General features: G+C 39.4%; 2 protein-coding genes across 5 annotated transcripts in view; one reads left to right on the top strand and one right to left on the bottom strand.

Annotated features, from left to right (window-relative positions):
* LOC126473657 (transformer-2 protein homolog alpha) overlaps positions 1 to 19,897 on the bottom strand; it is a 61,771-nt gene extending 41,874 nt beyond the window's left edge. For all 4 annotated transcript variants that reach the window (XM_050100883.1, XM_050100886.1, XM_050100887.1 and 1 more), the window contains exons 1-2: positions 19,739 to 19,897; positions 18,646 to 18,797 (exon numbers count right to left, since the gene is read on the bottom strand). In XM_050100883.1, the coding sequence (XP_049956840.1) occupies positions 18,646 to 18,797; positions 19,739 to 19,753 (167 nt within the window). In that variant the 5' untranslated portion in view covers positions 19,754 to 19,897. The remainder of the gene's footprint in view (positions 1 to 18,645; positions 18,798 to 19,738) is intronic.
* Positions 19,898 to 20,213: 316 nt separating this feature from the next.
* On the top strand, positions 20,214 to 21,773 carry LOC126473656 (26S proteasome non-ATPase regulatory subunit 11). The gene has a single exon (XM_050100882.1). It carries the CDS (start codon positions 20,264 to 20,266, stop codon positions 21,527 to 21,529), a length of 1,266 nt encoding a protein of 421 aa, XP_049956839.1. The 5' UTR covers positions 20,214 to 20,263; the 3' UTR covers positions 21,530 to 21,773.
* The last annotated feature ends 1,941 nt before the right edge of the window (positions 21,774 to 23,714 follow it).

Raw genomic sequence — 23,714 nt, 5'->3', positions numbered from 1 at the left:
TATTCTGCATCAGCTAATAATGAATACACACTCTTCAACGTAAACTGAAAGGTGGAATGACAACTCAAAGACGGTGCAGAAAAGCATTTCAATGGGCCACATGCTGTATCAAATGACGAGTTTCCCATAGCAGATGAACCATTACAACAGGAATAAATCGTCAAAAGCTCAAAGAACGTCTGTACCCTGATCTCAACCTCTACAGAATGTATCAATTGTTTACAAATGCACAATATCGAACTTTTAAGAGTCAGTTGCGTCTTGCAAAAGCAGACAAAGCATATGAAAAGGATACGAAAATGGCTAAAAAGAACAACAATATACATGTTGTATGTGTTTACCTACAAAAGGTTTTACTTTGTTCTACATTGGCGCATTCCATAGTATTCTGCCAGAGACATTGTTGTCATACTTTCACAGTTCATGACGTTGATACTGGAAAAACAGTAAATTTGTGGGATGAATTCCCCAGAGCCAAAACAGTTTCCTGTCTGATTAAATTTGTGAAGCTTGAACGTATGGAACGCAAACTATTTTTATGGTCTGACCACTATGTCAGGCAGAACAATAGCCGAAGAGTTTTAGACCTTATTTCTATCTGATCATCTGCGAGTTGTTGTTGTTGTTGTTATCGTCGTCTTCAGTCCTGAGACTGGTTTGATGCAGTTCTCCATGCTACTCTATCCTGTGCAATCTTCTTCGTCTCCCAGTAACTACTGCAACCTACATCCTTCTGAATCTGCTTAGTGTATTCATCTCTTGGTCTCCCTCTACAATTTTTACCCTCCACGCTGCCCTCCAATACTAAACTGGTGATCCCTTGATGCCTCAGAACATGTCCTACCAACCGATCCCTTCTAGTCAAGTTGTGCCACAAATTTCTCTTCTCCCCAATCTTATTCAATACCTCCTCATTAGTTATGTGATGTACCCATCTAATCTTCAGCATTCTTCTGTAGCACCACATTTCGAAAGCTTCTATTCTCTTCTTGTCCAAACTATTTATCGTCCATGTTTCACTTCCATCTGTGAGTATGTTACAGAAATTCTTTTATGTTCGAGTCAGTTTCCTACTTAGTGACAAGAACTTCGCTAAGATCGAGAAAAGAAAGAAGTTTCTAAAGTTGTTTTCCTTTAGAATGGAAGCATGTCACTGCTTAGACCTTCGCCTTCAAAACTGACCATGATGGAAGACTTCAAGGATACAGGATCCACTGAGTTAGTTTTCAACGTGCCATCTGCTTAATATATGGAGTCAAAATACAGCCATTTTTACAAAAACCTGCAGTGTGACAACAGAGTTTAATGTACCACATCTGTGTCTAAGCTTGATAGAACACTCATGTTCTATTACCTTTTTAAGACCGAAGTAATCTGATAACAACGAATATTAATTTGTTTCACATTAGAATTTCCTTTCTTACAAGTTATGGATTCTCGGCAACCTTATTACAGCAGGGTACAGAGCAATGTGGAATAATGCTGTATATCCGTTGCAGTACACCGTTTTTCGATTTTAATACTTATTTTCAAAAAAACTATGCTCATAACAGTTTTAGACAACACAACCAAGTTTTTTCAACAGTCTGCATGCATGAGCAGTATGTATCTGCTATTACATTATTACTTCTCAATAATTCTCTGGAATTAACAGTTTTTTGTTGATTTCTTAAAAATTGCAAAATGTGCCATAATCGTGCACACACTGTTTATGTACTTGGCAAATTCTAACCTGTAGCAGATTTTGCTGATTGCGAGTATTCTTTCTAGATTTATTCCCTCTGCCTACAATGCTTGTACTTTATGTTTCGAACTTTCTGCAAAAGGTATTTGGTCGAGAAAAAATGTCACATGTAGTATTTCTTCCTGCGGAAACAGACATATATGATGCATTACAACTTGCTCTGCAAGAAGAGCACCTAAGGGCACTGCTCATCTGTGCCTATGCAAGGAAACCCATTCATCAAATAAAAGAATTTGGATCAACTGCACGCTAAACCTTTATTCTTAGTTTGTTTGGTTTAGTGCTCATATTAAATAAGAGCATGTAGCCTTGCACTGAAACATTTGCTCACACACAGTGATATTTTCACTTTGAATGTAACACAGCAAGGAATTTGTGATGAAAGGATCTCACAGGAGTAGGAGGTGCAAAGCGATTTGTCCTTGTTCTTCAGGACCATGAGTTATTACATTTCACCAACTGCATAATTTCAGTTCATACATACATACCCATCAAAGTGACAGATGGCTTCTAGGCACTTTTAAGAAGGGTCCTAAACAGGGTCCTACATGCCTGATTCTTTGAAGACATTAACCTCACAAACATATATTAAAAGTCATAAAATAAGAAGTTAGAAGAAACAGTTCATAAGAAGTAAGTATGCTAAAGCAGAGCACCCGTCAAAATAATTGGTGCAGTTCTTCTAGGGTTCAAAAATTATGAGGAAAGGGAACATTAAGAGGAGACTGCCAGGAATGATGATAAATGACAAAAATCAAACAATGAAAAATCCAGGATGGAATGTAACAATATTATGAAAAGGAAAATTGCTACTCACCACCACATAGGGGAGATGCTGAGTTGCAGGTAGGCAGAACAATCTTTATTATGCCTATCTGCGACTCAGCATCTCCACTATGTGGCGAGGAACAACTTTCCTTTTCATAATATTGGTCAATCACAAAATATTTTATTTGGTTATCTGAAAGTACATATAACCAGGATCATCATCCCATACTTTTGATTTGAAATTAAACTACAAATGGTACAAAAACCATAAAATGTAATGCACAATACCCACTTTTAGCTTTTCCAGTATAGAAACATTTTTTTTGCTCAATTTTGCCAGTGAACCTTAAAATAATAGTTTTAGAAGCCCGCTTTTTTTTTTTAGCTTTACATACTATTTTGTGACCAGAGCAGGATTTATAAAAGGCTGTGGCACTTCTTAAACAAGTTTTGTACCATTTTGTGAAATTTGAGTTAGTGGCATTCTTTGTGCAATATAGATCCCTTCTTACAACGTTAAGGCCTGGTAAAGTATTTAGAAAATATAGTAAGTCCCATACCACCAACATAAGGAGAGAAAATGGTGTTGGGATTAGAGTTAGGCCTTCAGATCCAAACATTAGCTCGTCTCCAAGTGCATCTAAAGTAGAACTCTAGACTGATATTGTGTCAGGAGAAGCAAATCCTGAAGGAAATACAGATTTCCGAATTTAAGATCTGGAGTTCGTAGCAGATGTACTTAGAAAAGCCTGCAAACACACTGTCAATGGAGAAAATGTGAATTTTGGGATTATGAAAAGAGTGAAAGTTTGGTTTGTAGATAATTCACTTTGTACGAAAACTGTGATGCTGACACCACTGAAGACATCCACACCTAACAGTATGCAATAGGCCATATGAGTTTTGCACATGAATTAAGGTGTATACAACTTGGAAGAAAAGGTGGAAACCTATGTGGTATGATGAACATGCCTGGCCCTCCACTAAATTTTACTGCAATGAGCACTGCTCTCCTCAAAGCAGATATAAGTAAAGAGCATGAAAATAGTAGTTCACAGGGCTATTCAAGAAAATTGTATTGGGTATCAACAGTCAGTGTCAACACTGGAAAAGTATTAACTGCAGGTAATGTCTGCATATTATTCTGCACGTTCCTTGCACAAGAAATATAATGATTTAAACGAAGAAACAGAATGGCCAGAAGCACACAAAGCAGGAATTAAATAGGCTCCAGAGGTGGGATGAAAGCTGCTGGTACAAGACTTTTTCTATAGGTCTTTGCAAAAATATGGAGAAAGATACATAAAATATTTAGGAGATGGAAACTAGAACTTTCAAGATTGTAGCTGAAAGTCTGGTCTATGGAAAAGACTGCAATACTAAAAAATTTGAGTGATTAGGCCATATTCAGAAGAGGATGAGTGGACAACAGCTGTCACAGGTGATACTGGGATGGAAAAAAACAAGAAAACAAAAAAACACACAAACTAAGAAAAAATAGAATTTACAGCCTACAAGTATATTATGGTGGTAGAGTTAAAAAACCTCGGACTTGGATAATATGAGGAAAGCAGCATGGGCAATTTGGTTTCATTACCTGGTAGGCAACTCACCTCAATGTGATTTATGATCTAATCAATGGTGCAGATTCTTGAAAAGCAAGGAAAGTGGGGACACTTATAGCAATAAAATGAATTTTCCTTGAGGTAGTGAAGGCCATTACACCAACTTTACCACTTGCCTAACCAGAATTGCTAGAAAAACGTGTGCATGGCAAAATGCAGAACACAAACGAATGCTTCAATGCTCTTATTTGGAAGAAATGTCCAATGACTGTTTCCAATTTGATAGTGAAGATTTTTGTTTAGGAAGCCGCAGCAGTGTTTATAAAGATGGGAAGGTAGCACAACTACAAATCCTCAGGTAATTGGGCTTTTTAGTCTACACAGTATAAACAGTTTCATGTTTGAAAATGTATGGAAAGTTTGTCTTTAGAAAATATTCAAATCTAAAAAATCGAGGAAGATAATTTAGCAAAAAGTTACTGCACTTACATGTACATAGCATCAATAAATTATTAAAAATTCTTAAAGCATATTGGATCCCTCTAAATACAGTGGAATTTAGATTTTACTTTGCTGTGATTCTTACGCCATACATTCATAAACCCTGTGAAAAACTCTTAAGATCAATGCTCGAAATTCCCAGATTTTACATTTCTTCCTAGTAAGGTTTACCTTGATTCTACAATCTTACTCTATATCTCATTTGACTTTTCCCTTTTCTTCCTATTGACATTTGATTTGACTGAAGGAGTTATAAGTGCTACAAAACACACATGGTTCGCATTGTGGGTGGTGGTGGTGGAGTTAAGGTTGGTTGGTTGAGTGGGGAAGGAGACCAGACAGCGTGGTCATCGGTCTCATCGAATTAGGGAAGGATGGGGAAGGGAGTCGGCCATGCCCTTTCAGAGGAACCATCCCGGCATTTGCCTGGAGTGATTTAGGGAAATCACGGAAAACCTAAATCAGGATGGCCGGACGCCGGATTGAACCGTCGTCCTCCCGAATGAGAGTCCAGTGTCTAACCACTGCACCACCTCACTCTGTGGTGGAGTTAAGGCCATTGCTGTGAGTGAAGATACAAGAGAGGAAAAGCTGACGTAATCCACAATTGACATTGCTGACCACATGCAACGTTTAGCTTCACCACTCAATTAAGAAGTGTCAGTGCTGACTTTAGCGTAATTTATAGTCTTTGGTAGACAGTGTACATTAGCTGTTCTGCATGAGAAATATGATTTTAGCCCTGCATGAGATACTTTACCCCTCCCGTCAGTGCTGACCCCTACTTCCACTCTGTACCGGCCAAACTCACCTTATTTAGCTCATTACGCAGTAAGTTTACACAGCCTTAACCTACAAAACATTCGAAATGCTGAAAGTAGTGGCTTACAAAGTAAGAGCGAGAATTTTCTCCTCCTAGGCAGCAATTCATAAAGTCACCTGACAACCAAATCACACATCCCCCCCCCCCCCAAAAAAAAAAAATAAATAAATAAAAAAAAAATTTAAAAAAAAAAAAATAAAAAAAAATTCAAAATTATACATCATAATCAGAATGCATATGTAAACAAGGAAAAAGTACACAAAATTTAACCCAATTTCCAGGTTAAAAACTGACTTTCTCGCATGAAACTACACTAAACACTTGACAAAAGTACATTTGTGTTAAAGTAACAATTCACTTTCTCTCAGACCTGTCAATTTTTGAATTGTGAAGGTTTTATACCGCAGATAAGAACTTCCCAGCACTTTGTGGTAAGCTTAATGTGGCCTAAACACACACAGAACTCATCTTGTCCATATCAGTCACACAACAAGAGTTACATGCACACGAAAATACAAAAATTTGAAAAATTACTTGAAAAACATGGATTTTCGAAGTGTGGTAGTACAAAAAGGACAAGTGATATCCAAGCCAAATTTCAAACACTGCATAAGTAGACCATAATATGTGGCAAAATTTCAACTTGTTATTGCAAGACATTTCTGTACAATAAAAGTTGGAGGGTTGGGTTGTGTTGGGGGAGGAGACGAAACTTCGAGGTCATCGGTCTCATCGGATTAGGGAAGGAAGTCGGCTATGCCCTTTTCAAAGGAACCATCCCGGCATTTGCCTGAATAGATTTAGGGAAATCACGGAAAACCTAAATCAGGATGGCCGGACGCAGGATTAAACCGATGTCCTTCCGAATGCGAGTCCAGTGTGCTAACCACTGTGCCACCTCGATCGGTAATAAATGTTGGAGATGTATTTGGTTACGTTTCTTTTAACACGATTTAGCAAGTAATAGTGTTGATGCAGACAGATTGTTTCCGATCAAGCTGCAGCAATTGTTGGGAACCATTAGGCAACGGAAAGCTAAACAATGGTAGGTTTCAGGGACAGAGTGAGTCATTGTTAGGCAGGAACAACAAAGGAAACAAGCAACAATTACAGGTTACTCATGTTCTTAAAATTCTAGTTCAGACTGTTCAGTACTGTTGTGGATGAATCAGACCAAGATTTGTTAGTATAGAGATACAGGATACACCCTATGGGCACAAGAAGTACAGTTCCAGGAAACTTTAGTGTTTGTTATCATCACATGAAAGTGTTTCTGGATAAGTATTCTTTCCTACAAAGAAGTTGTTTCGATCCATTTCGGATTCATAAGAAGACAGTGAAGTGTAGCCTCAGAGAAACTGATATAAAATCAGTACTGAAAGTGAATCAATGCATGGGACTTAACATGAAACCAGGGCAAAAGTTACGTTTCAGGTGAGTTACACTTCTAAAAAAGGAAGAATATTCTGATCATTTACATGACAGTGATGAAGAGTATCAGCCACCTACAACCAATGCGGATGAGCAATTTAATACTTCAGTGACTGCTCTTGGTTTGTCTCCCACGAAGACACACAAAAGTTGGGAAAAAGAGACAGGCCTAGCTATGGTAGATGAAAACTACAAGAAGCTCAAATGGAATCAAAACACAAAATAGCTGACACACTAATGGTGGGAGAGGAAGAATTATCTGCTCCACAGGAACAGAAATCATGCCAGAAATGCTCTGATTTGGACAAAATTGTGCATGATTTGAAAGAAAAATGTGCCATGTCCACATGCCACAAGGAAAAAAAAAAAAAAAAAAAAAATTAGCTATTCTTACCCCTGCACCTTCCAGCTGGTCGATTGACTACACTGCAAAGGAATTGAATGTTTCTACATATATGGTAAAGCAAGCTAGGAAAATAAAAGCAACCCAAGGAGTGCTCCCACAACTTCAGCAGGCTCAGGGTAAGCAATTGAGTTCCGAAATAAAAGTGCTCGTGTCAGAGTTTTATGAAAATAATGACTACAGCCAATTAATGCCTGGAAAAAAAAGGACTATGTAACGGTGAAAATGGGAAATGTACATGTACAGATGCTAAAACGACTGTTGCAGGCAAGATATCAGAACTATATGTAGAATTCCAGGAAAAGTATACCAATACCAAAGTAGGTTTATCATCTTTTTTCAATCTTTGGCCAAAGTGGGTTGTGCCTGTAACTGCAAGGGGCACACACAATGTGTGTGTATGTGAGACCCATCAAAATGCTAAGCTGATGTTGGCTGCTATAAAAGATTCTGGTCTGGATTACAAAGGTGCAATGAAGCTGCTAGTGTGTGACATCAGTTCCTACCAGTACATGATACACAGGTGTGAAAAGTGTCCTGGTAAGGCCAATCTTGCAGAACACATTAATAACAAACTGTATGGTGAACTCCTTATGGATGACGATGAACTTGTTTATAATAAACAATGGGCACACATGGATTGCACAAGTCTTGAAACAAAGCAAAGTACAGTGGAAGATTTTGTTGAAATGTGTTGTCAAAAAACAAACAGACCACACACAGCTTCACAGTAACAGCACAATCGGCTTATCTACAGTTTTGTAAGGATTACTTGAAATAAGATGAAATTATAGTAATACTAGACTTCCTAAAACTTATGCATTTATGGTTCAAGATGTCATCCAAGGACATCATTGGGGCAACAGTCAAGCAACTCTCCAGCCATTTGCAAGTTACTATAGAGGTGAATCAGGTGATGTGTCTGTCATGAACCTGTGCGAATTTAATGACTGTTTAATTCATGATGCCATTGCAGTTCATGCCCACATTCGCACTGTCATCTCATGTGTGGAAAACAAGCTGCCTCACATACATTTCGCGAAGTACTTCAGTGATGGGGCAGCTACTCAGCACAAAAACTGTAAAAATCTCAAAAATATATGCATGCATTACCATGATTTTTAGATTCACACAAAATGGAATTTTTTCACAACAAGTCAAGGTAAAAATGTATGTGATGGTATTGGTGCTACTATTAAGTGCATGGCATCATGAGCTAGTCTGCAGCACCCTACAGAAGGTCACATTCTAACACCTCTTCAATTACCTCGGTACAGAAAAATATCTCTGGCAATCATTCTAAGTTTCGAAAGATGAGGTGAAATCGGTCGAAGAGTTGCTAAAAAGCAGATTAGAACACATTAAAACTGTTGCAGGCACAAGGAGCCATCATAACTTCTCTCCAGCGGACTCTGACAATGTGCAGATGAGCAGACTGACTGGTTATAACTATGTTCATACACAACATGTGTCTTCACAATGTGTGTCTCAGGATTCAGAAGCAAAAGCAGCAACATACAACCAGGTTGCTATGTTATTGCTGTTTATAATGACAAATGGTACTTAGGATGTGTTGCAAAGTGCTGTGAAGCAGAAGGTGATGTATTTTTGAACTTCATGGCACCAGCAGGACCAGCAAGATCGTTTCATTGGCCACGTTTGGCAGACAGGTGTTGGATTCCTTTTGAACATACGAGGGTTGTTTTTTTAAGTAAGGGCCGTTTTTATTTTTTAAAAAAGATACAAATACTTTAGTAAAAAAACTTTTATTTTCCGATTCTACACACTTTTACCTATTTTTCTACATAGTTGCCTTGTTTATTTAAGCACTTGTCATACCGTACAACTAAGTTTTTAATTCCCTCTTCAAAGAATTCGGACGCCTGCTCCGACAGCCTCGAGTTCACGGCCACTTTCACTTAATCATCGTCATTGAAGCGCTGCCCGCCAAGATGATGTTTCAGGTACCGGAAAAGGTGAAAATCGCTAGGAGCAAGGTCGGGGCTGTATGGTGCATGGTCCAAAACTTCCCAGCCAAAAGAATCAATCAAATCCCGAGTCTTGAGAGGTGTGAGGCCTAGCGTTATCGTGCAGGAGCAAAACTCCTTTTGTCAGCATGCCGCGCCTTTTGTTTTGAATTGCTCTGCGGAGCTTCTTTAGAGTTGCACAGTAGGCATCTTGAGTTGATTGTCGTTCCTCGTGGCATAAAGTCCACTAGCAAAACACCGCGCCGGTCCCAGAACACAGTTGCCATAATCTTGCGCTTTGACAGCGTCTGTTTGGCTTTGACCTTGACGGGCGAGGTTGTGTGTTGCCATTCCATTGACTGTCGCTTGCTTTCAGGAGTGATCTCTAGTGACAATTTGACTCAACATGTCATCCCCTTCTTCCTCATAACGAATCAAAAAGTCCAATGAAGTGGCAAATCTCTTCCCTTTGCGGTCCTCTGTGAGGAGTCAGGGGTACCCACCGAGAACACAGTTTCTTAAAGTTTAGGTTTTCACACACAATTTTGTACAAAACTGATCTTGAAACTTGTGGAAATTCGAAAGAAAGAGTGGAAATTGTGAATCTCCTGTCCTCACAAATCTTTGTTTCAACTGCAGCCACCAAATCATCAGTGATCACAGAGGGCCGGCCTGAGCGTTCTTCGTCATGGACGTTTTGACGGCCATTTTTAAACTCTCTAACCCATTGACGCACTTTACCTTCACTCATTGCATTCAAGCCATAAACTTCTGTTAACTGACGATGAATTTCTGCAGCTGATAGGCTTCTCGCAGTCAAAAAACGTATCACTGACCGTATCTCTCACGCAGCGGGCGATTCAATAATCGTAAACATTATAAAGTAGCACAGCGATGCGTACACGTCAGCTACAGAGCTGCAACTTGCATCAGTGTGAACAGGAAGGATGCCAGCAAGTGGCGCAGTGGCTTGTTGCGGCTTCCGCGCGAACTACGGGACTATACGCGCGAACGGCCCTTACTTAAGAAACAACACTCGTATTCTTATGACAGTTCCAGTTCCTACCACAGTGTCAGAAGACAGTACAATTTGCCACTCAATGTATAGAGTACAGTAGTGTGGGAGAACTTCTGTTCAAAGCACAATCGACTGGTTTTTAGCAGCTATGGTGCAGTAAACATTAATGATAGGTTGTGTAAATCTGTCTATATGTTGTTGCTTAGTGATTAAACAGTTTCGGGAGAGGATAAGAAGAGGCAGAACAGTTTACGATATGTTTTTACAAAATTTTGTTGTGGAACAATGGCCACGTCACCAAATACATCTATCAATTTCCATTGTACACAAATGTCTTGCAATAACCTGCTGAAAATTGAGATATGTATCATTATGGTGTACTTATGCAGTGTGTGAAATTTGGTTTGGATACCACTTGTTCCTTTTGTGCTACTACACTTCGAAAATCCATGTTTTTCAGGTAATATTTCAAATTTTTGTATTTTCGTGTCCACGTAACTCAGATTTTGACTAATACAGGCATGTTGAGTTCTGTGTTGAGTTCAATGTCATACCATCCGTGATGAGCAACTCAGTGACAGACTGCCTCCACAGTTGTGGCAACACCTCCAGGAACAGATATAAAAATGCAGTAAATGAAGCAGGCAAAAAGGAATACAAACGTCTCAAAAATGAGTGACAGGAAATGCAAAATGGCTAAGCAGAGATGGCTAGAGGACAAATGTAAGGATGTAGAGGCTTACTTCACTAGGGGTATGATAGATACTGCCTACAGGAAAATTAAAGAGACCTTTGGAGAAAAGAGAACCACTTGTATGAATATCAAGAGCTCAGATGGAAACCCAGTCCTAAGCAAAGGAGGGAAAACAGAAAGGTGGATGGAGTATATAGAGGGTCTATACAAGGGCGATGTACTTAAGGACAATATTATGGAAATGGAAGAGGATGTAGATGAAGATGAAATGGGAGATATGATACTGCGTGAGGAGTTTGACAGAGCACTGAAAGACCTGAGTCGAAATAACACCCCGGGGTAGACAACATCCCATTAGAACTACTGACGGCCTTGGGAGAGCCAGTCCTGACAAAACTCTACCATCTGGTGAGCAAGATGTACGAGACAGGCGTAATACCCTCAGACTTCAAGAAGAATATAATAATTACAAACCCAAAGAAAGCAGGCGTTGACAGATGTGAAAGTTACCGCACTATCAGTTTAATAAGCCATGGCTGCAAAATACTAACACGAATTCCTTACAGACGAATGGAAAACTGGTAGAAGCCGACCTCGGGGAAGATCAGTTCGGATTCCGTAGAATTGTTGGAACACGTGAGGCAATACTGACCTTATGACTTACCTTAGACAATAGATTATAGAAACGCAAACCTACGTTTCTAGCATTTGTAGACTTAGAGAAAGCTTTTGACAATGTTGACTGGAATACTCTCTCAAATTCTGAATGTGGCAGGGGTCAAATACAGGGAGCAAAAGGCTATTTACAATTTGTACAGGAAGCAGATGGCAGTTATAAGAGTCGAGCGGTATGAAAGGGAAGCAGTGGTTGGAAAGGGAGCGAGACAGGGTTGTAGCCTCTCTCCGATGTTATTCAATCTGTATATTGAGAAAAAAAAACGAAGTAGGTATTAAAATCCATGGAGAAGAAATAAAAACTTTGAGATTTGCCGATGACACTGTAATTCTGTTGGAGACAGCCAAGGAGTTGGAAGAGCAGTTGAAAGGAATGGACAGTGTCGTGAAGGGAGGATATGAGATGAACATCAACAAAAGCAAAACGAGGATAATGGAATGTAGTTGAATTAAGTCGGGTGATGCCGAGGGAATTAGATTAGGAAATGAGACACTTAAAATACACTCCTGGAAATTGAAAAAAGAACACATTGACACCGGTGTGTCAGACCCACCATACTTGCTCCGGACACTGCGAGAGGGCTGTACAAGCAATGATCACACGCACGGCACAGCGGACACACCAGGAACCGCGGTGTTGGCCGTCGAATGGCGCTAGCTGCGCAGCATTTGTGCACCGCCGCCGTCAGTGTCAGCCAGTTTGCCGTGGCATACGGAGCTCCATCGCAGTCTTTAACACTGGTAGCATGCCGCGACAGCGTGGACGTGAACCGTATGTGCAGTTGACGGACTTTGAGCGAGGGCGTATAGTGGGCATGCGGGAGGCCGGGAGGACGTACCGCCGAATTCCTCAACACGTGGGGCGTGAGGTCTCCACAGTACATCGATGTTGTCGCCAGTGGTCGGCGGAAGGTGCACGTGCCCGTCGACCGGGGACCGGACCGCAGCGACGCACGGATGCACGCCAAGACCGTAGGATCCTACGCAGTGCCGTAGGGGACCGCACCGCCACTTCCCAGCAAATTAGGGACACTGTTGCTCCTGGGGTATCGGCGAGGACCATTCGCAACCGTCTCCATGAAGCTGGGCTACGGTCCCGCACACCGTTAGGCAGTCTTCCGCTCACGCCCCAACATCGTGCAGCCCGCCTCCAGTGGTGTCGCGACAGGCGTGAATGGAGGGACGAATGGAGACGTGTTGTCTTCAGCGATGAGAGTCGCTTCTACCTTGGTGCCAATGATGGTCGTATGCGTGTTTGGCGCCGTGCAGGTGAGCGCCACAATCAGGACTGCATACGACCGAGGCACACAGGGCCAACACCCGGCATCATGGTGTGGGGAGCGATCTCCTACACTGGCCGTACACCACTGGTGATCGTCGAGGGGACACTGAATAGTGCACGGTACTTCCAAACCGTCATCGAACCCATCGTTCTACCATTCCTAGACCGGCAAGGGAACTTGCTGTTCCAACAGGACAATGCACGTACGCCTGTATCCCGTGCCACCCAACGTGCTCTAGAAGGTGTAAGTCAACTACCCTGGCCAGCAAGATCTCCGGATCTGCCCCCCATTGAGCATGTTTGGGACTGGATGAAGCGTCGTCTCACGCGGTCTGCACGTCCAGCACGAACGCTGGTCCAACTGAGGCGCCAGGTGGAAATGACATGGCAAGCCGTTCCACAGGACTACATCCAGCATCTCTACGATCGTCTCCATGGGAGAATAGCAGCCTGCATTGCTGCGAAAGGTGGATATACACTGTACTAGTGCCGACATTGTGCATGCTCTGTTGCCTGTGTCTATGTGCCTGTGGTTCTGTCAGTGTGATCATGTGATGTATCTGACCCCAGGAATGTGTCAATAAAGTTTCCCCTTCCTGGGACAATGAATTCACGGTGTTCTTATTTCAATTTCCAGGAGTGTAGTAAAGGAGTTTTGCTATTTGGGAAGCAAAATAACTGATGATGGTCAAAGTAGAGACGATACAAAATGTAGACTGGCAATGGCAAGGAAAGTGTTTCTGAAGAGAAATTTGTTAACATCGAGTATTGATTTAAGTGTCAGGAAGGCGTTTCTGAAAGTATTTGTATGGAGTGTAGCCATGTATGGAAATGAAACATGGACGATAAGTAGTTTGGACAAGAGGAGATTAGAAGCTTTCGAAATGTGGGGTTACAGAAGAATGCTGAAGATCACATAACTAATGAGGAGGTATTGAATAGGATTGGGGAGGAGTTTGTGGCACAACTTGACAAGAAGAAGGGACCAGTTGGCAGGACGCATTCTGAGGCATCAAGGGACCACAAATTTAGCATTGGAGGGCAGCATGGAGGGTAAAAATCAGAGGGAGACCAAGAGATGAATACACGATGCAGATTCAGAAGGATGTAGGTTGCTGTAAGTACGGGGAGTTGAAGAAGCCTGCACAGGATAGAGTAGCTGCATTAAACCAGTCTCAGGACTGAAGACAAAAACAACAACATTTCAATATGCAAATTTACTTTGAGTACCCGTACTGTAGTATCTCATGTTTGGTTATTACAGCATAATGTCGTATGTGCTGGAAGATGAAAACATGCATTTGAAATTCAACTAACAGTTTAAACTAGCCAATGGCATGGAAAATGGAACTCTAGGTTTCAAATAAATTAGCTGTCTCTGCAGAAAAGACTAGTAAGAGGAAAATTGCTTTGGTAAATTGACAAAAATAACTTCATTGTTCTGCAAGGTGATTAATGCTTGACTGCCAAAAACAGAGAAATAAAATAAAATCAGAAAACTAACGAACAACATATTTGAGGCTTCCATAATTAGTTGAATTTATTTTAATTCACTTGATAGCTCCAAGCCACAGACTTCTATTTTGTTTTCATTTGACCTGAGAGCTGTGAATGAAGAGGAAACAGCAAAATCACTAAAAGTAAAAAAAACTGATCACATGGGAACTAATCCCCTCCCCACTACAACTCCGACTTTGCTCATGTGTGAATCTGGTGTGTTTGGCGTGCCGGAAAAATTGTTCCGGGTAGCATCTGGTTGCTTGTTGCTACTGCTGTACTGCTCATAACAGCTAACAGCAACACTTCAAGTAGCCAAAATTGGGACCAGGTACTGCTCACAAGCGACCGAAATGTGCATGCGCATGAGTATGAGCCCGCAGGCAACTGTTCAAACAAACCTACTGTGTACAGTTGTGACATCACACTCACCATAAGCAATTTATTGTTATTGAAGAATTTCACAGTCTTCGTCCTAAAGCCTTTGAAATGATTTGCTGTTGGCAGATACTTGTGCATGCACTGTGCTTCACTGTAAATGGCGCATTTTTTGCAATTTAATTTTTATTTTGTTTCTTTTGTATTGTTTATGTTTTATGGCCACAGTATTATTCTGCAGTGGCAGGTTACAGTAAAATCCTTTGTCAGAGTATCAGGTCTTACCAGTCAAAACACCCCCAAATGCGTATGACTCATTTTAGGTGCACTGTGCTGCCACCTACAGCCAGGTACTCCATATCAGCAATCTCAGTAGTCAAGACATCGTGAGAGAGCAGAATGGGGCTCTCCGCGGAACCCACGGACTTGAACATGTGGTCAGGTGATTGGGTGTCACTTGTGTCGTATGTCTGTACGCGAGATTTCTACACTCCTGAACATCCCTAGGTCCACTGTTTTTGATGTGTTAGTAATGTGAAAATTTAAAGCGACAGATACAGCGCAAAAGCGTACAGACCGACCTCGTCTGTTGACAGACAGAACACCAACAGCTGAAGTGGGCCTTATCATGTAATAGGCAGACATCTATCGAGACCATCACACAGGAATTCCAAACTGCATCAGGATCCACTGCAAGTACTACAACAGCTAAGCGGAAGGTAAGAAAGCTTGTATTTCATGGTTGAGCAGCTGCTCATAAGCCATACATCACACGCCGGTAAATGCCAGACGACAACTCCCTTGGTGTAAGGAGCGTAAACATTGCACAACTGAAAAGTGGAAATAAAATGTTGTGTGGAGTGATAAATTACAGAACACAATGTGGCGATCCGATGGCAAGGTGTAGGTATGACTGCCCTGTGAACGTCATCTGCCAGTGTGTAGTGCCACAGTAAAATTCATAGGCGGAGGTGTTATGGTGTGTTTTTCCTGGAGGGGGCTTCCACCCCTTGTTTTGCATGGCACTACCACAGCACAGGTCTACACTGATGTTTTAAGCACCTTCCTGCTTCCCACTGTTGAAGAGCAATTCAGGGATGGCGATTGCATCTTTCAACACGATCGAGAACCTATTCATAATGCACGGCCTGTGGCGGAGTCGTTGCACGACAATAACATCCCTGTAATGGACTGGCCTGCACAGAGTCCTAACCTGAACCCTAAAGAACACCTTTGGACTGTATTGAAACGCCTACTTCCTACCATGCCTCACTGACCAACACCAATACCTCTCCTCTGTGCAGCACTCCATGAAGAATGGGCTGCCATTCATCAAGAACCCTTCCAAGCACCTGATTGTATGCCTGCGAGAGTGGACGCTGTCATCAAGGCTAAGGGTGGGCAAACACCACACTGAATTCCAGGGTTACTGATAGAGGGCGCCACAAACTAAGTCATTTTCAGCCAGATATCCGGATACCTTTGATCACATTGTGTATCACAACCACTTCATTATGGATACATTAGGTGTAAATCTTTGGAAACTAGTTCCTCTGTTTCACGCGATTTATTATGTTCCTTTTTTTGTTAAAATATCAGCATACAAACCCAGAAAAGGTGAGATAATATACAAAGTAGATGTGCATAAAAACTGATTAAATACTACCTCAGAGTGAGATAAGCCTACAAATTTCTCTTCAACAGAAATTAGATTAACTATTACAGGGGTAAATGGAAAAACTGGTAATCCACAAGAGTATTTTTGTGTTTCTCTGTGTATGTTTGGCTCACAAAGAGAGAAAAATACTAATACAATAATGCTGATTACATGCAGCAAACAGTATGTTTAAATGATAAAACATGGAGCTTCTTGTTACGAGCATGTGGTGCATTCAAACACAGACAATGTAAGCATAGGCTTCCATGGCACTTTTGCTACCTCCTGAATAGGGGGAGAAAAAAAAAAGTTTTTAAGAGACAATTATCCTCATCTGAAATTGTTTGCCACTGGCAGAAGTAGGCAAGTGAGAAATGGACAGCAGTTATGACACAGCCTGTTTACTTGCTGCCAAGTGCCATCTGAAGCATGTCAGTACTCTGTACCTTTGGCTGTTGTGGCCTCTTGCATGCCAGAAGACAATTTTTTTTTCTTCAATCAACATTAAGAATTTCATTGCTGCTAGTTTCACAGCAATTTAAACTGCTATTACTTTCTCAAATAACTGCAAGATCAGAAATGGTTACAGACATTATCATCCAGTTGATTGTGGCCAAAATAAAATTTATAGTAGAGGCTTTTGACAGGAATCACACTTTAAATCCTTCCCACCACTGTATACTAAATATGGCATGTGGTGTCACACAAACACTTCAAGACATCACTTCTCTACTACACACAAAGTGCAAAGAACATTCTCCAATTTCATATGAATAAAACTGTAGTTTTTCTCACAAGAGAACTTTTTTAAATGAGCTCTATAGCATACACCGAACTGTGTTAATTCTGCTGACGAAGTTTTACCAAGATTTTTAATATAAATGGCGCAATTTGTGTTGCCCACATAAGAGAGATGTAGCCTGAAGAAATACGGGAGAGAAACTGCAGAGCTTTATACAGGTTTAACAATAAAAACAATTTAGATGGTGCACTTCCTGAAAGAGTCATGACAAAGGAGGATGACCTTTCAAACAAAATGGAAACATTTTTATGCCATTTATCAGACCCAGGTTCTCAAGACTGGAGTGCAAAGATTTAGCTATGCACACTAGAGAATTGTGTCATTGACATTCTCAGATGTTCATTTTATTTTCTCACAGCATTAATCTCATTTTGTTATGTCTGAAATAAATAAGTAGATAAGAAAAACTAATAACCGGTGTATCTATTAGCCTGGAAATTCCGTTTCCTGTAGTGAAACCACATGGGCAACTGCTTACGTACTTGATGCACCAATGGACCATCATGGACAAAATGATCTTGTATTAGAAAACTTACAACATTCCAGTTTGGAGTAGACGGTAGTGTGATATACTCAGAAGATTTCCTTCACATAATGTGTTCATCTACCTTCAATAAAAAAGTTTCTTTCATGTTGAAAATTCTGTAATATTGCCAGAAAATGCATTTTTCCCATACATCTTAATTTGTTGCTGTATGTGAAATTAAAATCTAAACATAGTGCAACTCTTCCAGAACTCAACGATGCCAGTTCCTTATTCGTACACTGAAAAATGTATATGTTCGAGTGAGCTGAATAAAGGAAGACTACGTATGTTCTATGCAGTACATAGTAGACATGCCAGGAATCTTTCAAGGAGAGGTGGTGGTGTGACAATCCCAGAGAAATTACAGTGACAGGTTGGGAGTTCAGCATTCCAAAGTAATAACTCTTCTCAGCTACCGTTTAATCACAGTTTTTGGTCACTGAATATATTAGAATTAATATTTAAATACTTGCAAGTTTTGAAGTATTAACTATTTTAAACTGATTTATAAAACCCAATAAAATTAAATTCCCATGCTCAGTTTAAAACAATTCCCTATGATTTCATAAAACTCTAAATTCCACAGGACTGTCACTCTATATACTTAGCACCTGTTCTTTGTAACTGTAAAAATACAACAATGAACTGTAAATGGCTCTGCTACCAGTTCAAAAATCACATCAAATTAAAAGCTTTTTTTTTTTAGGCAAAGTGAAATCCTTTTGAAATTATTCATTTATTGTTAATTAAATATTTAACGTACATTGCAGGGAGCATGCACAACACTGTCCACATGGTGAAAAGTTCATTACAAATTAAATAACCAAGGCACCATATTTAATTTTCCTATGTGTATTTTGTCTAATAGTTTCTTTCATGAAACAAGATTGAAGCTATACAATACTCCAACATACCTTGAGCGAGAATAAGATTTTCCTTTATGATGTGATCTGTGTTGGCTGTATGAGCGAGAACGGCTCCTTGATTGTTCTCTAGAATTAGGTGGTGTGGGGGTCTTATCATTAGCCGGAGGGCTGTGATTAGATCCGCTATGACTTGGGCTATGCTGCACACAAAATTGCGAAAATATGAAAATGTTGTAAATGTTTCACGCTTAAGAAGTATTCTTACATTAACATACAATATTGTACCCATCAACATTAGAACAAACAATGCCACAAAATAAATCACTTCACTTACACAAAACAAAATACAAACACACATACAAACTGAAAAATTCTTGGGCAACTTTCAAAAAAATTATACAATTCAGATTAGTAATTCATCACTAAGAGAACAAATTTTGGCAAGACATACTTGAACGCACATTTCATCTTGTGTACTTGTTATATGGTGCCAGGCAAGAATACATTAAAAGAGCCATAACGTACATAGTTCTTTCACAGTCACGTTGACGCTTTAGATGAACAAAATTATAACAACAAACCAGTAAACTGTGATATTTAAAAAGTAATCACTAAGTTTGTAGAAGTTGAACGAGTGAAAATGCAATAAATAATCAGATTTATATTTCTCAATTTTGTAAACAGTTTTATCAGCGGAGCAGTTTATAGTTACTCAATGCCGAGAAGCTATCACGAAAATGGCGCGTTCTGCACATTGGGGTCCTCAACAAAAAAACTATTTGCATTCATTACGACGGTGGTAGATTTCAAATTGTACTGCGACATCCAACAACAAGATTACTATCAGCTCTGATTTTCTTGCAAATATAAGTACTCAATGAATCTGCCGATTCAATGAAAAGTTTACAATGCATTTAAATAAAAGACTTCCAACGTAACTGCAAATACCGAAATGTTACTTCTAAAGCATTGTTCTACCTACGTAAATAGTACCAGCCAAAAACAAAATTCAGAACTATCTTACAAATATGTATATTGATCGCATGCTACTCACGATTTACCTTAACGCCGGGCAACGCTGAAATGTATGCAACCAAAAATAGATATCTCGCAAATTGAGTACATGAGCCAGCTAACTCACCTCCCTGTCACTCATGCCTTGGAAGATTTAACTCGTACCAAAAAATTCTTGCTTCGTACATATAACACAATTTACTAAAATGGCGTCCTTTCAATGCCTAGCGCGCAATCCCAAAAAGTTGCACCTTCCGTTGACTAGCAACGGCAGTATTCACCAAAGACAATCGCCACCGGATGTAACCAGTGTTGTACCTATAGAAAAAACGATTTCATACTTAATTCAAAAATTAAATTATATTTATTTGATAATTTTTAAGGCACACATAGGTCTCTGTAATATTATAAATATTATAACAAATAAAATTTTTCAATAAAGAATCAGTTTTGCTTTAACAAAAATAATGCTAAGATTAAGAAACGTACTGGTTCCATAACGTTTAGTGATAATATTACTCTCTAGTGAAGCTATCATCAAGGAACAATGCAATCTTTACGAAAATTGTACTGGCATTATCCATGATGTACACAACCTTGCCAAAGATTTTCATGCGATGTACTCTCTGATGACAGAGCGGTTCTAGCCAAAATGGCTGGTGCAATGTTATTCGAGAGGGCTCGTGCTGTTTCCAGCACAAATAGAGAAGAAGGTATTGATTTGCTGAATAAAATTGTGCGGGATCAAGAAATTGCCGAGAATGACGAAGATACCATCCGAGTTAAGGAGCAAGGCATCTTGCAACTTGGTGAGCTGTACAAGAAGGAAGGTAAAGCTAAGGAGCTTGCTGACCTAATCAAAGCAACTAGGCCTTTTTTAAGCCATATAAGCAAAGCCAAGGCAGCAAAATTGGTGAGATCACTTGTTGACTTTTTCTTAGATTTAGAAGCTGGCATAGGAATAGAAGTGCAATTGTGTAAAGAGTGTATAGAATGGGCAAAAGAAGAAAGAAGAACGTTCTTGAGGCAATCGCTGGAAGCTCGGCTCATAGCCCTGTACTTCGACACTGGCATGTTTTCAGAAGCTTTATCTCTTGGATCTACTCTGCTAAAGGAGTTGAAGAAACTGGATGATAAAAATTTGCTTGTAGAAGTCCAGCTTCTGGAAAGTAAAACATACCACGCTCTAAGTAATCTTCCCAAAGCACGAGCAGCACTTACATCAGCAAGAACAACGGCAAATGCTATTTACTGCCCCCCAAAGTTGCAAGCATCATTGGATTTGCAGTCTGGGATTCTTCATGCTGCTGATGAAAAGGACTTCAAGACAGCATATTCTTACTTCTATGAAGCATTTGAAGGTTACGACAGTGTGGAATGCCCAAAAGCGTTGACAGCTCTCAAGTATATGTTACTTTCGAAAATAATGCTGAACAATCCTGAAGATGTACATCAAATTATAAGTGGTAAATTGGCGTTGAAGTATGCAGGCAAGGATATAGAGGCAATGAAGTCTGTGGCCCAAGCAAGTCACAAGAGGTCACTTGCTGATTTTCAACATGCTCTTAAAACCTATAAGAAAGAGTTAGAAGATGATGTGATTGTGCGTGCACATTTAGGAACATTGTATGACAATATGTTAGAACAAAATCTTTGCCGTATTATTGAACCATATTCCAGAGTTCAAGTGGAATACATATCTCAGTCTATTAAACTCCCAATGCAACAAGTGGAGAAGAAATTGTCGCAGATGATCCTTGACAAAAAGTTTCATGGTATTTTGGACCAAGGTGAAGGTGTTCTTATTGTGTTTGAAGACACTCCAGTGGATAAGACATATGAAACAGCTCTAGAAACAATACATAGCATGGGAAAGGTGGTGGACACTTTGTACCAGAAAGCAAAGAAACTGTCATAATTTCCATGTGCTATAGATGTAAATTAAGTTCTTCAGATGTAAATAAAAATCAGTTTTTGTGAACGCAGTTATGTTAATTTAATTCTTGGTTAAGCATGTTACATTTACATTTTTTATTGTACCACATCATTCATTGTCTTGTTCATTCTTTGTTTGCTACAGTGTAACAAATTAACTGTTCTAAGATCACATGAATTCAGTTGCCTATGGGAATTTTCCAATAAATAACTTTTGTATCTCTTCATATTTGTGCTTATTTTCTTCGAGTAATAATGTGAAAAATACAGACAGGGGTATATGGTACTGTGTGACATATTTCCTACAGTAGCCAGGCATTTTGATTGTAGTATAGATAATTCCAGCTTTGTTTTTTTTTCCACCAAGTTATCAAATTAAAATGCAAATTGACATAATTGCCAGCTCATCATAAATTAATTACACTTTATACCAGTAATTCTGTTGTGCTTCTGTCCTGTGTTATGGTTACAGGTAGAATAATTTTTTGATAGGTAGAATTTGTGATTGTGACTCCATGAGAAGTATAGTAAAATCATTAGTGTTATGTTTTTAAAATGCTTTTCATACATTCACCTCAAGGCATTCTTTTAGAGTATTTGTGAATATAGCATGTTGCAGGAACAAAGCCTGCTGGTGTTACTAAATACATTTTCCATGCTAGATTTTCCATATTCAGGATGCCTCAGGATGGTATTGTTTAAGTGTCAAGTCTTTATTAGCGCCTTGTGCTTGTATTGTGGTTTGTCAGTCTTGGACCAAGTTTTTAAATTGACACTTTGTAGGGATGAACTGAGGATCTCTCGCAGAAGAATATTTAGCTCCATTGTTGGTTCATGATTTTACATTTAGTTTGTGTTAATGATATTTTCTTATTGTATTTAGCAATAAATATCCCAAGATATTCCCTGAGGGGTTATAGAGTGGTGATGATCTAGATACTCCTGAGCCCTAGTTTGTATATTAAGTTTTTTGTAGTATGGTATGTTTCCTTAGACTATTGTTTCTTAAATGCAGTTGAGGGTGGAGTTTATAATCATATATTATGTTTTCTGTTGGAAAAAATGTGCTAAGAATTAAATGCCTATGAATTAGTGTTGGCACTTTGTCATAGTTTCATAAATATATTTCCTCGGTGTTGTTTGTTATAATTAATACATCCTCTTTCCATTTGATGTTTTCACTATTTCGTACATACAACTTTTTGTGATTTAGAGCCACATCCAGAATCTGAATACAATCTTAACTACTAGTCAACATTATACATGACTCGTAGAAAGTATACATTCAAAACATCAGAGAGATGAAACGCACACACTGTGTACATTCATTCCATATTCGCTAAAAATAGCTTTATCATCTCATAAGCATGTAAATACCGAGTGATAGAATTTGATAAATGTAAAGATAAGAAAAACATGCATTTCCTTGTCTGCTTGGTGATGGTGTGTGTGTTTGATATTATTTTTTGTAGAACTATTCTGCTAATGCTATTTGCCTACCCCCAAAATATGATGCCCTACATTACAATAGGCTATAAAGGAACTATGGTAGATTGTCTTTCTTGCGTCCTTAGAAGTAGCACAGAACAATATTGTCATTGTGAATTTTTTATCATGTTACTGTGATAGCTGATGATAGTCCCTCCACCCCCACTTCCCAAAGCATCTGTCATACTAGGACAAATTCTGAACCTAGTGTTCATTATGCCCAAGTTTATTCAATAACAAGCATTCTAATTTATGTAAGGTACCAACACTCAGGATAATTTGTTCGTTTGTTGCAAACTCAGAGTACCTGTGTATTACTTGAATATTCTTGATATTTAGGGATAAATTACTATATGAAACGAGGATTGGGTCTAGAATGATACTTCACAAAATTGTCCTTCATTCTCTGAAATACTTTGCTGTATTGGATGTAACAACCACCCCCACTTTCTCTCTGTAATACCTGGAGGACGTCAAAACAGTCTTGGTAACTCTACCTCATTCTAACTTAAGAGTATTAAGAGTGGTTCATGCAAACAATGGCTTTCGTAAGGTCAGTGAAGGATTGTAAGATGTATCAGACTTCTCAAAAATTAAATTTGTTCTACGTTTCCTATACTGAATGATGTGCACCTTAAATGAGATGCTCAATATTGTATGTAGTAATTGTTTGAGATACT

Source organism: Schistocerca serialis, chromosome 4 (genome assembly GCF_023864345.2).
Source record: "Schistocerca serialis cubense isolate TAMUIC-IGC-003099 chromosome 4, iqSchSeri2.2, whole genome shotgun sequence".
Taxonomy (NCBI): Eukaryota; Metazoa; Arthropoda; class Insecta; order Orthoptera; family Acrididae; genus Schistocerca; species Schistocerca serialis.
This window is presented reverse-complemented; position numbering and strand designations above follow the sequence as displayed.

Excerpts from the sequence above, each read along its gene's own strand:
- LOC126473656 (XM_050100882.1), top strand. The coding sequence starts at position 20,264 with ATGGCTGGTGCAATGTTATTCGAGAGGGCTCGTGCTGTTTCCAGCACA.